At 55.1% G+C, this 15728-nt stretch overlaps 1 protein-coding gene across 2 annotated transcripts in view; it reads right to left on the bottom strand.

Moving 5' to 3' along the window:
• Window positions 1-15463, bottom strand: part of ADAMTS13 (ADAM metallopeptidase with thrombospondin type 1 motif 13) — a 30865-nt gene extending 15402 nt beyond the window's left edge. The window contains exons 1-18 of one of the 2 annotated variants that reach the window (XM_029063207.2): window positions 15240-15463; window positions 14518-14584; window positions 12674-12954; window positions 11039-11177; window positions 10334-10473; window positions 9664-9747; window positions 9395-9519; window positions 7509-7655; window positions 7085-7222; window positions 6697-6847; window positions 6350-6454; window positions 5584-5735; window positions 5407-5470; window positions 4627-4753; window positions 4046-4194; window positions 2788-2908; window positions 2552-2632; window positions 797-978 (exon numbers count right to left, since the gene is read on the bottom strand). In XM_029063207.2, coding sequence (XP_028919040.1) covers window positions 797-978; window positions 2552-2632; window positions 2788-2908; window positions 4046-4194; window positions 4627-4753; window positions 5407-5470; window positions 5584-5735; window positions 6350-6454; window positions 6697-6847; window positions 7085-7222; window positions 7509-7655; window positions 9395-9519; window positions 9664-9747; window positions 10334-10473; window positions 11039-11177; window positions 12674-12954; window positions 14518-14584; window positions 15240-15395 — 2409 coding nt within the window. In that variant the 5' untranslated portion in view covers window positions 15396-15463. The remainder of the gene's footprint in view (window positions 1-796; window positions 979-2551; window positions 2633-2787; window positions 2909-4045; window positions 4195-4626; window positions 4754-5406; window positions 5471-5583; window positions 5736-6349; window positions 6455-6696; window positions 6848-7084; window positions 7223-7508; window positions 7656-9394; window positions 9520-9663; window positions 9748-10333; window positions 10474-11038; window positions 11178-12673; window positions 12955-14517; window positions 14585-15239) is intronic. The other variant, XM_029063205.2, reaches the window with a different exon arrangement.
• Between the last annotated feature and the right edge of the window lie 265 nt (window positions 15464-15728).

Here is a 15728-nt window from a genome sequence, read left to right as displayed (position 1 = left end):
TATATAAGTGCTGTGGGGTTGAGGGTGAAGGTCCTCCCTCCTAGTTAGGCTGTGAACCACATGTGGGATAGGGACTGTGTTCAACCTGATTAATTTGTATCCACCCCAGCGCTTAGAACAGTGCTTGGCACATAGTAAGCACTTAATAAATGCCATTTAAAAATCTGTCCTCTTCTTCTTCCTTATCATCATTATTATTTAGAGTACTTACGGCGTGCAGAGCATTGTAAGTGCTTAACAGACAGTAGCGCTTAATAAAAACCATAATTATTATCGACAGAATTAAAGACTTCTGCTGGCTAGCTCGGCTAGCCAGCTAGCGAGGTGACCACGATGAACATGGAAAACCCTCAGAATCCTTCTGTTTCAAGAGCTCGACTGAAGACAGAACCAGAACAAATCTGTATCATCTTCGTACTGAGCAGTGAACGGTAACTCAGACCGACACAGAAAAATGTCCACCTTTCCGATCACATTTGTATCCGGTCCTGGGAAAACAGAACCGTGTGTGCTTGGGAGTGACACACCTCAGCTTTCCCATCTTTATGTGCATGCAGAACATCTCAGATCACCTCTCTCGGACAGAAGCAAGATAAGACACCCCTTAAACAAAATCCTTACCAACTTTAAGAGATGGGAAACCCCCGAACCCAGGGAGTTCTTTCACTTTCACTCAGCTCTGCGAACACCTTGTTTAGTTGGAGAATTTGAGGTTTGGAGGGGGTTGGATCTCGGGCACCCACCCGGGACACCCTCCCCGGCATCTCCGGCCGCTCCCCAGCTTCTTCCTACCCACCTGGATCTCGATGACTTCCCAAGTGGGTCCCGCGATGTGAATTTCCTCCAGGCGGGGCAGCTTGTCCTCGGTGAGGAACAACTTGTACGCGATCCGGCTGTCTTCCAGAACCGAGGGGTACGTAACGTTCAACGAGATACGCGTCTTTCCGGCCACCACGTACTGCCCTCTCACCTTCACGGCTACAGTCGGGGCATGACGAAGGAGGTGACCGTCTGTTTCGCTTCCTCTTATCAAACTTGGGTTACTCTGTTACGTCGTACAGTCCCGAGCGCTTAGTACGGTGCTCGGCACACGGTAAGTGCTCAATAATTACCATTTTTTATAGTATTCGTTAAGCGCTTACTATGTGTCAAACTCCATTTTAAGGACTGAGGTAGATACAAGTTAATTAGGTTGGACACAGGCCCTGTCCCACGTGGGGCTCACAGTCTAAGTAGGAGGGAACCGAGGCACAGAGCAATGACGTGCCTTGCCCAAGGCCACACAGCAGGCAGGTGGCAGAGTCGGAATTAGAACCCAGGTCCTCTGACTCCCAAGCCCGTGCTCTGCTCTTTCCACGAAGCCATGTTGATTCTCACCACTGATGATGACGTTACATTTGTACCCAAGTAGGGGTATTCAGGAGAGATTGTCTGGGTGGGGAAATATCCGGCTTGGGAGTGGAGAGGAGTCAATAAAGAGGGCCACTGGGGTAAGAAGGGAAACGGTGCATATATAAATAGAAGTTTAAATGACCCCGGCAGCAAGAAACAGGTCTACTGTGACTGTGTGAATCACCTGACCATTGAAAATCTAGGCCTAGTAGTTCTGGGCTTTCCCCATTGCAATGCGGTCACACAGTGCTGGCCCTGACAGGTTTTTTGGAGGGTTTTTTTGTGGATGAGTGAGCTGGATGTAGGCTGGACACAGAGGAGCAGCAGACCACGAGGGACGCCTCTTTCGCTCTCCTACTCTCAGGCCGCTGCCCTCCCCATCTTCAAAACCCTTCTGAAATTGCGACTCTTCCAGGAGGCCTTCCTTATTTTTTGGGGGTAGAGAATGTGTCTGTTATATTGTTGTATTGCACCCTCCCAAATGCTTAGTACAGCAAGTCCTCAATAAATATGCCTGATTAATCGACTGATTGATTTCTAATCTTCCCTCCTTATGGAACAGGGTGGCCTAGTGGAATGAGCCCAGGCCTGAGAATCAGAGGAGCTGGGTTCTAATCCCAGCTCCGCCACAAGTCTGTTATGTGACCTTGGGCAACTCACTTAACTTTGCTGTGCTTTAGTTACCTCATCTGTAAAATGGGGATTCGATTTTTGTTCTCCCTCCTACTTAGACTGTGAGGCCTGTGAGGAACAGGGCCTGTGTCAGACCTGATTATCTTGTATCTTCCCAGCCCTTAGAATAGAGCTTGACCCATAAAAAGTGCTTAACAAGTACCACAACTAATATTATCATGTCCCCCAACTGCTAAACAGCTTTTCATTCAATCGTATTTCAACCGTATTTATTCTGTCGTATTTATTGAGAGCTTACCGTGTGCCCTTCTGTGGCACTTGCGTACACCGCGCCCGCCAAACCCCAACACCACCCGCTAGCTTCCTCCTAGGTGGAATTTATTCTGTCTCACAGCCAGACTGTGAGCTCCTCAAGAGCCAGGATCACGTCACCTAAATCCCCGGTACTCTCCCCGGGCCCGAGTACAGTCCTCTGCCCACAGTAGGCTCTCAAGATAACAGACCGCCCGGTAGACGGATCGCTCACCCAAATGTGTGAAGAGAGGCTTCCGGTTGACGACGTGCACGGCGGTGAGATTGGGAGGGATGGTCAGGAACGTGACATACTCTGGAAGCGGGTGGAGAGAAAGAGCTGGGCTCCTTCGTTCCGGGCCCAGCTCGGGTTAGCCCAGAGAGCCAGGGAGAAAGGAGAGCCCCGGCGGGGAAAAACGTCCCGCGGGAACCGGAGCGCCGGCCGGAAATACGGAAAGGGACCCGCCCTACCTCCGGCTCTTCCCTCAGCGTAAGAGCCGTTCACTCCGCTGCACGTGCTGTTATCTCCCCCACAGACCTGGCAGACGTCCATCACCTGCCGGGAGTCCATTCTGCCGTCGCATCCGAACACCTGAGCAAAGAAGAGGGGCAACGAGACAGGGTTTCCGCCCGCCGGTGAAGACGGAGGGGGAAGGCTGCCCTGCCTGGGCCTGGGGCTCTTTTGAGGAAAAAAACATCTAATAATAATCGTGGTATTTATTAAGCACTTACTACATGCCAGGCACTATACTAAGCGCTGGGGTGGTGACAAGCAAATCAGGTTGGGCAGAGTCCCTGTCCCATGTGGGGCTCACAGTCTCAATCCCCATTTTACAGACGAGATAACTAAGGCACTGAGACGTGAAGTGGTATTTGTTAAGTGCTTACTGTGTGCTAGGCATTGTACTAAGCACTGAGGGGGGAGGGGGATAAACAAGCAAATCGGGTTGCACACAGTCCCTGGGACAGATGAGGTAACTAAGGTACAGAGAAATGAAGTGGTCCAAATTCACATAGCAGCCAAGTGGTGAAGCCCGGATTTGAACCCAGGACCTTCTGACTCTCGGGCCTGTGCTCTTTCCACTATGCCACGCTGCTTCTATTCAGCATCTGAATTGGCGTCCACCCAATGTTGGCAGGGGATGGGCCGGGCAGAAATTAGCAATGTGCTTGGAGTCATGTAGACCCACTCTAGGGAAACCTGGCAACAATCCCGTCTGTCTGCTGAGAGAAAGGGAACACTTCAGCTCTCTGTCCCGTCGCCGACCCTGTCCCATGGGGTCGGCCTGTGGCCTAGCGTGAGGCTGCCATGTGAGGAGGAAGGCCGGGGCGCGGGGCATCCCCAGAGAGCGGCTATCGGCCAGGTGGGCTCCCCGGCTGAGGGAGGATGTAATCCCGTGCCGAGCTGCCCCTTCTGCGGGATTCCAGTCTTCCGCTCCTCAACCTCCGTGTTAAATGATGACAGAAAGTATCGGCATCCAACTTCCTCTAGCTGCTAAGGGGTCAGTTGCCGTACTATCACTAGGAGGCAGGAGAATTCTGGGACATTTCACCGCCGATTATTAGGCCGTGCCAGTCAGGAGCAAACCTAAGAGGCCTCTGATGAGTCATGACGCAGGTCAACGAGGAACGAATTTATTTCTCTGGGTGGTAATCCAGATTCAGAAAGAACCGAGAGGGAGAGAGCAAGCGGGAAGGAGGAGGAGAGAGAGGAAGGGGCTACCCATACCCTGCAGCTCCCCATCACGCAGAGACTCAAGGTCCCCTCCTCCTGGGGTCCACTCGGTTCGCACCGCGTTCCGTCCTGGAAACTCTCTCCACGGCTCACTATGAAGTTCTCCCCAGCCGCCCAGCACATGTGCTTGCACAGGGCGTCCCCTAGAGAGGCAGAGAGGATGCTGGACTTCAGTATCACCAGTCCCGGTGGCCGGGGGGTGGGGTGGGGGGCGAGAAGTGTGGCCTTCAGAAGGACCTGGGTTCTAATCCCAGCCCTGCCACTTGTCTGCTGCGTGACCTGGCGCGAATCACCTCACTGGGCCTCAGTTACCTCATCTGTAAAACGGGAATTAAGACGGGGAACGCCATGTGGGGCAGGGACCGCGTCCAACCCGAATCGCTCGTATCCACCCCAGAGCTTCGCATACTGCCTGGCACATGGTAACCACTTAACACATTCCACAGTTATGAATTATCATCAAGTGGGGAAGCAGAGGAAACAGCAGGAGAGCCTGGAAAAGGCCTCAAGATCCTCCTGAGCCGTAACTGCCGTTCCTCACCTCTCCCCGGCCCTTCTCCCGCTTCCGGCTCTACCTTGGCTGTACTGGGCAGCCGAAGTCCACCTGTAGAAAGCCGGGAGCCCCGGGGGGATGTGCAGCGGCTGAAGATCGGTTGCAGCACACTGCTCAGACATGAAGTCCAGCTGGGTCTTCGAACAGGCCTGAGGGAGGGAGAAGCTGGTCGTATTCATTCATTCATGCATTCAATAGTATTTATTGAGCGCTTACTATGCACAGAGCACTGTACTAAGCGCTTGGAATGGACAAATCGGTAACAGATAGAGACTGGGGCTGGGAGTTGCTACTGGATGGGAAGAGGACAAGGAAAAGGAGAAGAGAGGGAAGAAGGAAAAGGAGAAGAAGAGGAAGAGGAGAAGGAAGGTAAGGAGGAGGAGAAAGAGGAGGATGAGGAGAAGAAAGAGGAGGAGGAGAGGGAGGAGGGTACAGTAAGAGGTGGAAGAGAAAAAGGAGGAGGAAGCAACTGGGGTGGACGAATGGAAAGTGAGTTCAGTCTAGGGAAAAAATGGAGTGAAAAGAAGAGGAGGATCCCAAAAGCAGTTGCAGGTTGGCGTGTCTCTGGGTTTACTTTCACGCTGAATCCGCAAGGCCGGGATCCGGGCCTCCCCGAATGAGACGAAGCACTCCCCCCGGCAGCCGGCTCCCGAGACACGCCAGACCCCACTCCCCTCAGAAAAAGTTTCCCATCCGTCCGCGGAGCGTCTTCCTGGCGGAGCGACGCCGGGGCCCTCCGCGGACTAACCGAGCCCCTCACGCCGGGCCGGGGGTCCGGCCCGGTCCTACCGGGGCCGCCTACCTGGGTGTTGCACAGTTCTGCCTGGAGGTCGGCCCCCTCGCAGCCCCGTCCCCCGAAGGCCGGTCTGGAAGGCATAAGGATGGGCGGGGGCGGCCGGGGCCCAGTCAGGGAAGGAGAGGAGGGCTTCGGCCCCCACGGTCCCCCCGGGCCTGCAAAGAACGGGAAGGTCCCCCGTACCTGGGGTTGTTGCACCGCCGCCTCCTGGTCACCACTCCTCCGCCACAGCTGCGGGAACAGGGGCTGGGGGCACCCCAGCCGGACCACTCCCCATGCACCACGGACACGGGGTCCAGCTCCTCCAGAGAGCGACACCGGCCCTTGGAACACCACTGGAACGGGGCGTGCTGGTCGGCCGAGGTCCCCGGGCCACTGGAGCCGGCCCTCTCCCCCGCAGGGGTGGGCGGGGGTCCCTCCGGCGAATGCCACGATGGCTCCTCCCCTCCCCCCAGCTGAAGGGAGGCAAGGGGAGTCAAGCGGCTAAGGTCTGTCCAGGAGAGATGGGAGTCGCCCCTCTGGAGATGAGATGGAGCTGGAAGAACCGGGGCTCCGGGAAAGAGTGGTAAAGGGGCACCAAAGCTATCTTTTCCCAGAAACCTCCTCTCTGCTGGGCTCCGGTCAATTAGACCCTTCCTCCATCCCATGCGCTCCGCCGCCCTCCCCCGCTTTCCTAACTCTTTAATAACGTTGGTATTTGTTAAGCGCTTACTATGTGCAGAGCACTGTTCTAAGCGCTGGGGGAGATACAGGATAATCAGGTTGACCCACGTGAGGCTCACAGTCTTCATCCCCATTTGACAGATGAGGGAACTGAGGCCCGGAGAAGTGAAGTGACTTGCCCTCAGCCACACAGCTGACAAGTGGCAGAGCCGGGATTCGAACCCAAGATCTCTGACCCCCAAGCCCGGGCTCTTTCCACCGAGCCACGCTGCTTCTAACTCTTTACCTTATTGACCCCACATTCGGTTCCATCCAGAAGAGGGACGAAAAGACGGCTACAGCTGGTCTGGTCCAGGGAGTTCGCGTGGCAGGAGAGGACCTTGCACATGTCCTGATTCATCGATCGATAGAATTTATTGCAGAGCGGGGGACTGAGCATTCGGGAGAGCTTGTCGTCGGGGGCGGGGGGAGGGAGGGTAGAGGTGGAGAAAGGCCGCGGGGCCCAGACGGCCCCGTCAGGTCCGCGTCCCAACCCGACTGTCCCTCCCCGAGCCCACGAGGACGGCGAGGCGGAGGCAGCCCGGACGGGGATGAAGGGGGCGGGACGGGGACGGGCCCCGGGGTTCTACCTACAGCGTCGCTCGTGGCAAAGGTGCAGGCCACGGCCGAGCTCCCGAAGGCAATCCTGCACTGTTCGTCGGCTCCGTAGTACAGGCCGGGCTCTCCCCCGGGGATGCTGCCATCCTGCTCCGGCAGGTCATCCACACAGCTTGCCTGCCCTGTGCTGGCACAGCCCCCACGGCCCTCACTCTTCGCCTGGGTCGCCCCCCGGTCCTCGCTGAGAGGACGGACCCCGGGGCGGAGGGCGGACTCGCCGCCCGGATCTCGGAGATCGGAGCCCCCTACCAGCAAGCCGAGGGTCCCGGGGATGGGCGGGCTCCCCGGCCCGCCCGCCGGCCGCCCTCCCTCTCCCGGGTCGTGTGCCGGCGGGGGAGCGGGCGGGGTGCTCCGGCTCCGTTACCTAACGAAGTTCAGGAACTGCTCCCGGCTGCACTCGGACCAGGTGAGGTCGACGCTGTCGGGGTCGCCCTCCGAAGCCATGATGCTGTTGCTCCCGCCGCAGGGGCCGCTCTCGGTCCCGTCGTGAAGGATTCCGAAGCTGGAGCCGGGATGGGCGGGAAGGGAAGGGGCTCGGGCCGGGAAAGCTCTCCTGGGACCCTCTGCCCACTCGTCCCCAGAGCTGACCCGGCTCCCCCGGGCTCCGGCTCCCCGAGGCGAGGCACGGTCAAGCGGGCGGCCCGGTGTGAAGCGTCTGGAGGGCGGGGCGGGGATTCTCCCCGCTCCCCTACCGGCTGGGGCCTCCGTTCTGGGCCTACCCTGCCTCTGGACAAAGGCTCCTCGCTTCCGCTCCTGCCGCCCCGGGCCCCAGGCATCCAACCGCTCACCTGTGCCCAATCTCGTGGGCGATGGTGACCCCCAGGTCAAAGCCCGTGTCCTCGGTGATCAAGCAGTTCCAGGCGGGAGAGCAGGCCTCTCCGAGCCGAGTGACCCCTCGAACCTGCTTGTTCCCGTCGGGCAGCTCCAGGTCAAACCTCGGTGACGAAACAGAGAGCTTGCGAGGGGGGGGTGACGAGGGGGCAGAGTCTCAGCGCTGCCCCAGAAAAGACCGGGGTGCTCTTCCACAAGCCCGTTCCCCCCCACCCCCTATCTCCACTGGGGGAGGTGACAACCTGGAATGGCAGAAGCAGTCTCCGGACCCAACTCGTTTCCCACCTGGGGGTCAGAAGGCGCCGGTCCAGTGCCGGAGAAGCAGTGGACCTAGTGGACTGACTTACTGGATGGAGTGGATGACCGAGTGGATAGAGCGAGCGCAGGCCTGGGCGTCGGAAGGACCCGGGTTCTAATCTCAGCTCTACCAATCGCTTCGCTGGTTCATTCATTCCTTCGACTGTATTGATTGAGCGCTTACTGTGTGCAGAGCACTGTACTAAGCGCTTGGGAGAGTACAATATAACAATAAATGGACACATTCCCTGCCCACAACGAGCTTACAGTCTAGAGGGCTGCTGTGTGACCTTGGGCAAGTCACCTGATTCCTCTGTGCTTCAGTTCCCTCATCTGTAAAATGGGGATTAAGACTGTGAGCCCCAGGTGGGACAGGGACTGGCCCAGGGGGTCTAAAGCTGAACCGGACTTTTGAATTCATGAAATCTGGGACTGCACAGGACCCAGATTTGGCCCTAAGCCCTAGAGGAGCAGTACTGTGCAGCGGCTAGAGCACGGGCCTGGGAGTGAGAAGGTCGTGGCTTCTAATCCCTGGCTCCGCCCCTTGTCTGCTGTGTGACCGTGGGCAAGTCCCTTCGCTTCTCTGGGCCTCCGTTCCTTCATCGGTAAGATGAGGATCGAGACTGTGAGCCCCGTAAAGGGCAGGGGCTGGGTCCAACCCACTGGCTTGTATCCAGAGCTTAGGACAGTGCCTGGCACACCGTAAGTGCTTAACAAATACCACAACTATTTATTATTATTACTATTAATAATAATAACCAACCCTGGTTTAACCCTAAAGGGGTCAGAGCAGTGTGACCTCCTGGGAAGAGCTCAGGCCAGGGAGCGAGAGGACCTGGGTACTACTCCATCTTAATCTCCCTCTACCTCTCCACTGGCTTTGACGCCGTGGACCGCCCCGCTCTCCTGGAAACATTTTCTCACCTTGGCTTCACGGACACTGTCCCTCTCTCTCATTTTTCCTCTCTTCTGCGTTGAATATGCACTCGGATCTTTACCTCCTAAGCACTTGATATTCACTCACCCTTAGCTCCACAGAATAGCACACGTGGATGTGTTAGCATATATATATATATATATATATACATACATATACGTTAGCAGGCAGAGATCCTATCAACTCTTTTGTACATTCCCAGGTGCTTAGTACAGTGCTCTTTACCCAAAGTAAGTGTTTAATAAACACCACTGATTGATTGATAATCCCACATCTGTGACTTGCCTGCTGGGTGACCTTGAGAAAGTCACTTCACCTCTCTGTGCCTCAGCTTCCTCAACTGCAAAATGGGGATTAAACACCTGTTCCCTTAAGCTGCGAGTCCAATGAGAGACAGGGACTGTGTCTAACTGGTCATTCGGCATCTCCCTCGATGCTTAGCACGGCGGTTGGGCCGTAGGAGGTGCTTAACAAATACTGTCATTATTGATATTAGGAACAGCTGGCCCAGCTTCAGAACCCCGGCAGGGAAATGGCAAGCTAATTCCTGCCTCCCTGGGATGCCAACGGGCCCAGCTGACTTGACCATTCAGTTCCCTCAAGGCCCACCTGGTGATGTACAGTACGAGATCGGCATGCTGAGGGTCCGTGTCGTCCGGGGGGTTGACCTTCCTGCTCCACTCGCACACGCTCAGCAGCGAAGAGGAGATGTTTGTGCTGATGTTCGGACCGGCCTGTAAAGAAGCGGGAGGCGGTCCGGCCTTGGGTCTTTCTAGCGGGGCACGGCGGGGGTTGTTCTCCTTCTGAACCCCCCACGTTCCCCGCTGGGAAAAGACTTGGGACCGGAGGGGCTCCTCGGGCCACGATCTGCCCCTCACCTCGGGCTCTGTCAACACCATCATCTTGATCAGGTGAACTCGCAACTGGGCTCCCAGAGAAACGTCTCTCAGCAGTTCTGCCCCCTAGAAAGATGAAGGAGCTGGCCTGACTAGGGCAGTGACAGGCTTACTGTCCATGATCTCCCACGGACCGATCAGTCAACCAGTCAGTCATATTTATTATCGCTTACGGGGAGCGTCGGTGGAAATCAATCACATATGTAGATCTGTAATTTACCCATTTATCTATTTATTCATTTATATTAATGTTTGTCTCCCCCTCTAGACTGTGAGCTTGTTGTGGACAGGAATGTGTCTGTCTGTTGCTATACTGTACTCCCCCAAGTACTTCGGGCAGTGCTTTGCACACAGCGAGCGCTCAATAAATACGACTGAATGAATGAATGAATCATGGCAAAGCAGCAGAGTCCAGGCTCCACAGGATAAGTGGAGATCTGGCTTCCAGTCACCCTCTCTGGGCGTCAGTTGCCCCAACTGTAATAGTGGAGGTGTTCGTTAGGTGCTTACTGTGTGCCAAGCACTGTACTAAATACAAGATAATCCAGCTGGACATAGTCCCTGCCCACCTAGCCAGGGCCCCCGGAAAGCTGGGCTCCGGCTCCCGCTCCGCACTGGACCTGCTCTCCAGGCCTCTCCGGGACCCACTCACAATGTTGAGGTTGGTGAGGATGTACCGCTCTGTGTCCTCCCCGTGGATCCGGTAGACATCGGGGCCGACGACGATCATCAGTTCCAGGTGTCTGATGCTCCCCGGGGCCCGTTTCCAGATCCGCGGCCGGGGCCGGAAGGCTGCGGCCGGGCCGACGGGGGAGGGAAGCGGGGGGACCCATTAAGATGGCTCGAATTCGTCCCTCCGCCCAGACGTGACCCCGTTTTAAAATGGCTGTGCCTCCTTCTGGATGGAAAGCCAAGCCTGCTGGTGGAGGGACTTCAGGGGGAGAGCGGAATGTCCCCGGGGAGGCGGGAAAATAGGAGGGCTTTGCCCGCCGGCCTTCCCGATGATAGTGGAGAATAGTGATAATAATAATAATAATGATGATAGTGCTTCCACGCTGGGGAAGCAGCGTGGCTCAGTGGAAAGAGCCTGGGCTTCGGAGTCAGAGGTCATGGGTTCGACTCCCGGCTCTGCCACTTGGCAGCTGTGTGACTGTGGGCGAGTCGCTTAACTTCTCTGTGCCTCAGTTACCTCATCTGTAAAATGGGGATTAACTGTGGGCCTCACGTGGGACGACCTGATTACCCTGTATCTATCCCAGCGCTTAGAACAGTGCTCTGCACATAGTAAGCGCTTAATAAATACCAACATTATTATTCCTGATAACGGCCCCTCCCTTCATCTCCGGCCCGCCGGTACCTTCCGGGGCCCGGGTTCTTCTCCCCACCCGATGGATGAGGTGGGGGTGGACCTGGTGGCCGTCTGGCCGCGGGCTCCAGTGCTCCGTCCTCACCGGCTGGATGTGAAGCTGCTCCCCATTTACCAGGATGTCCCCTTGCTGAAAAAGACAGAAAAAGCCCAACAACCCCTCCCGACCCCCATCAGCCTGCCTCTAGGGTGACCAAGTCTCCAGGCCTTAGAGCGGGGTTTCTCGGCCCCCTTTATGGAGACGCAAGTTGGCCTAGTGGATAGAGCCCGGGCCTGGGAGCCAGAAGGACCTGGGTTCTAATCCCGGCTCCATCTGCTTGTCTGCTGTGTGACCTTGGGCAAGTCACTTCGCTTATCTATGCCTCAGTTACCTCACCTGGAAAATGGGGATTAAGACTGTGTCCAACATGATTATCTTATATCTGCAGTGCCTGCCACATAGTAAGCACTTAAATACGATTAAATTTTTAAAAATAGTCCTCGCTGTGAGAATACTTCTCTTCAGAATCCCACCACTAGTTAGGGCAGGAACACTGAAAGGGACAGAGGGAAGGATGTTCACAGTGGGGAGAAAGGAAGGGGTCGATGGGTGGGGGCGGGGCGGACAGCCTCTCCAGATGGGAGTTAGACTCACCTTGCTAACTTCCTAACCATCCCCCCTCTGTCCCTCTTCCTTCTTGAAATCAGCAGGGGCCGGTGGGAGGTGTGGGATCAGCCAGGATGCCGAGAATCAACCCCAGCATATCTACCCCATCACTCAGAGTACTGCCTGGCACTTAGTAAGCGCTTAATAAATACCATAAAAAAAAGTCACTAAGCTTATCCTGCCCCACTCTTTCTCCACTGTGCTGAGAGGTGAACATGGGGTCTGAGAACGGTTCAGAGGGAGAAATGGCACATTATATAGCACCGCTAAGGGTCTGCTCAAAGCGCTGCTTTCGGGGGACTCGGTAATAAGACCCCTTCACTAGATTCTACCCTTTACTAGAGAGAAGCAGCGTGGCCCAGTGGAAAGAGCAGGGGCCTAAGAGTTAGAAGACCTGGGTTCTAATTCCTCCTCTGCCACGTGTCTGCCGGGTGGCCACATAGGAGTCACTTAACTTCTCCCTCCTCCTACTCTCTCCTACTTAGCCTGTGAGCCCCAGGTGGGACAGAGACTGTGCCCACCTGATTAACTTGCATTGCTCATTGCTTGGCACGTTGATAGTGCTTAACAAATACTATCACCCTCAGGAACCTATTTGGTTTTGTGGTTTGAACCTGGCATCTTTTATGTTTCCCCCCATCTGTCCGTTGTCTATCGGGTCGGGGATTTTGGCACTCTCCCCGCTTCAGGTTCCGGAAGAGCAGGGGCTAGAGACCATCTCTTCCTCTTGGTTTGCCCAGTTCGGGGCTCGGCATTCCGGCCCCGGAGGGCAGCGCTTCGAGCAGACCATTAGCGGTGCTTTACAGTGTGTCATTTCTCTCTCTGAACCTTTCGCCAACCCAGTGTTCACCTCTCAGCTGAGCAGAGAAAGTGTGGGGCAGGAACTGACACCCTCCCTGCCCACCCCAACCAGACCCCCTCCCCTGCCCCGAGGTGTTGGCTACGGGCTGAGGGACTGGGCCGGCGCTGGCTTCACTCACCAGCCGGCCCGAGCAGAGAGTGACCTTGGCGTCCGCCTGGCGGGGCAGCAGAACTCTCCCGCCGGCAAAGCAGTTGTCGGGGAAGCGCTTCAGCAGACTCAGGGTGCCGTTCACCGCCCGCTCGCTGACGAAGGAGGGGCCCAGGAGGCTGAGCTCCTCTGGGAAGCGGAGGGCGTAGAACCCCCCCAGGGCCCGGAATGAGCAGCGTTGGGCCTTACAGGGCAGCCCCGGACGCTGGTCTTCACAGAGGCAGCTGAGTTGAGCCAAGTCGAACTCTGGCACTGAGGAGGAGGAACCCACGGGGGTGATTCAGACTAGCCCTGGCAAAGCTTCCACAGCGCTTTCTGACCAGTCAGTCGTATTTACTGAGCACTTAAAACGTGCAGAGCACCTTATTGAGCACTTGGGAGAGTCCAATATAACAGACACATTCCCCGCCCATAACGAGTTTACCGTCTAGACCGGGAACTTGGGGATGCTGAATTCAGTCAATTAATCGATCGTTGGTCTTTATTGAGTGCTTATTATGTGCACTAAGCACTTGGGAGAATACAACAGAGTTGGTGGACACGTTTCCTGTTCCCAAGGACCTTACAGTGTAGAGGGGGAGACAGACGACGTAAATAAATACATTGCAGATCTATACATAAGTGATATGGGGCTGAGGAAGGAGTGCATAAAGGGAGCAAATCCAAATTCAAGGATGATATACCCATATATACGTAAGCGCTGTGGGGCTGAGGGTGGGGTGAATATCGAGTGCTTAAAGGATATAAATCCAAGCGTATAGGTGACGCACGAAGGGAGAGGGAGAAGGGGAAACGAAGGCCTAGTTGGAGAAGGTCTCACGGAGGAGATATGGTTTCGGGAAGGTTTTGAAAGCGGTGGGGATGCCTGAATTCCACCCCTTCGACTGTAAGCTCTGAAGAGCAGAAATGGGTGTCTTGTTCCTCCTTGATAACTTCCCCTAACACCCGGCCCTGGGCTCTGCACACATGGAGTGCTCAGTACTCACCCAACAGCTTCCCTAGTTCCCAGAGATTCCGCCCTTTTTGACCCTCCCCCATTCAATCCCGCCTCCTCCCGCTCCTGGAACTTTGTCGGTGTAAAGTGTGATCCCCGTGTCTGCCGCAGAGATGAGGGATGAACTGGTCCCAGGACGTCGGGACCTGAAGACACCCCCTAGTTCCTCTGCCTCTGACCACTCATTCATTCACTCGTATTTATTGAGTGCTTACTGTGTGCTGAGCATTAGAACCACGGACTCCTGCTGCCTCCCCAGGAGCCCTGAATGGGATCTCCCCAACGTCACAGTCTGGGAAAGAGTCCTGGGGATTTATGAAAATCCCAGTCACCCATCGCCGGTTCTCTGGGAATCAAAATGGCCACCGTAGGCAGGAGAGACTGTGTCCCACCCGAATTTGCTTGTATCCACCCCAACGCTTAGTACAGTGCCACACAAAGCACTTAATAAATGCCATTATTACATTATTTTCTGGGGCAGAGGAAACAACTGAGGTCACACTAACTCCTCGTTTGCCATCAGACACTTCCCCCTTTAGCTTCCCTTAGCAGCAGCTGACGTGAAAGCTGCGGGGCAACTTTCTGTGAATCTGGCAGGAAATTAGGCCTGGTCATTAATTAGCAAGAAGACCCATGATCCAGAAAGCAGCTTCTGCCCTTCCAGATGACCCCTGAAAGTCTGAAAGCCAGTATCTTAGCTGGATCCGGGGCACATTTTAAAAGTCATTAGGAGCCCAGGGGATCCACTGTTTCAGCCAGCTAACGATGATCGAAAAAATTAGTGATTCTTCCCCTACTAAAATGAACTCAGAGAACGGTACCTTCCCGGACAGAAATGGAACCAAAATACGTGAAAACATCTTCCGGGTCCAAAGCCGTCAGAAACTCCTGCAACAAAGATAATAAGAGATTTCAACAGATAAATCTATTTTCCATCCAACAGACCAGATAAAAAGCAGGGACCGGCAGGATTACAGTCCAGTCTTGCTTCAGTGTGTCAGTTTCAGTCCTGGGAATGTCAGAGTTAGGGTTCTCCTGTGTTCCATAAAACTTGATCCCCCTTCCTGAAAACATACCCTCCTTTCCACTTCTTTAAGATTTAGAGAAACACTATTTCTTCCTGTTTTTTTCCTCAACTCTGTCGAGAAGCAGTGTGATGCGCTGGAAAAAGCACAGCCCTGGGAGACAGCGGAACTGGGTTCTAATTCCGGCTCCATTTGCCTGCCGTGTGACCTTGAGCAAGTCGTTTGACTTATCTGGGACTCGGTTACCTCGTCCGTAAAACGGGGATTCAAGCCTAGTTCCTCCAATTTAGCCTGTGGGCCCCATGTAGGAGAGGGACTTTGTTGAATCTGATGAACTCGCATCTACCCCAGTGATTAGAACAGTGCCTACCACAGAGTAAGCACTTAACAAGTACGATAACAATAATAATAATTAAACCCAGGCATTCCCCCATCCCAGTTCCCCTAGTGAACCTAGATTCCTCCTTCCCAACCACAGATCCTCTCAGAACTTTCTACCCTCTCGGGGCTCAACTCACCTCGTGGAAGTCTGAAAGAGGTCGGCAGGAGCCCCAAAAGAAGAGAGCGGAGGAAAGGATCACCCATGTGCTGGTCATCACGAGGGGATGGAAGCTCACACTGTCCAAACGGTGCGGCCTTAGGGCTATTAAATCACTCAGTCCCTGGTGGTTCATGCTGAGGAGGAAGAGGACGATGAGGAGGATGAGGAGATACACTCTATCTCAATGACAAGAGAAAGAAAGTCTGCAACATGGGGTGGCCCCGGGGGGGAGGGGACATGTGGTCAATGTCAAATATTACAGGAACAACTGAGAAGGGAGAGAACTGTTAAGCAATGTTTACCCTTGGGGAGTCTGCAAGTCTGGGGCGGCCTTAATCACACAAATAAGCAAACAGGCCAGGGTAGAGAGGATATGGAAAGAGGGGACCATTTCCTGACGCAAAAAGCTTCAACTCCCAAGTGGAGGACACCCTGGAGGCTCAGGACCCACCGTTCGGAGGAGGGA

Source organism: Ornithorhynchus anatinus, chromosome 4 (assembly GCF_004115215.2).
Source record: "Ornithorhynchus anatinus isolate Pmale09 chromosome 4, mOrnAna1.pri.v4, whole genome shotgun sequence".
In the NCBI taxonomy this organism is placed as follows: domain Eukaryota; kingdom Metazoa; phylum Chordata; class Mammalia; order Monotremata; family Ornithorhynchidae; genus Ornithorhynchus; species Ornithorhynchus anatinus.
This window is presented reverse-complemented; position numbering and strand designations above follow the sequence as displayed.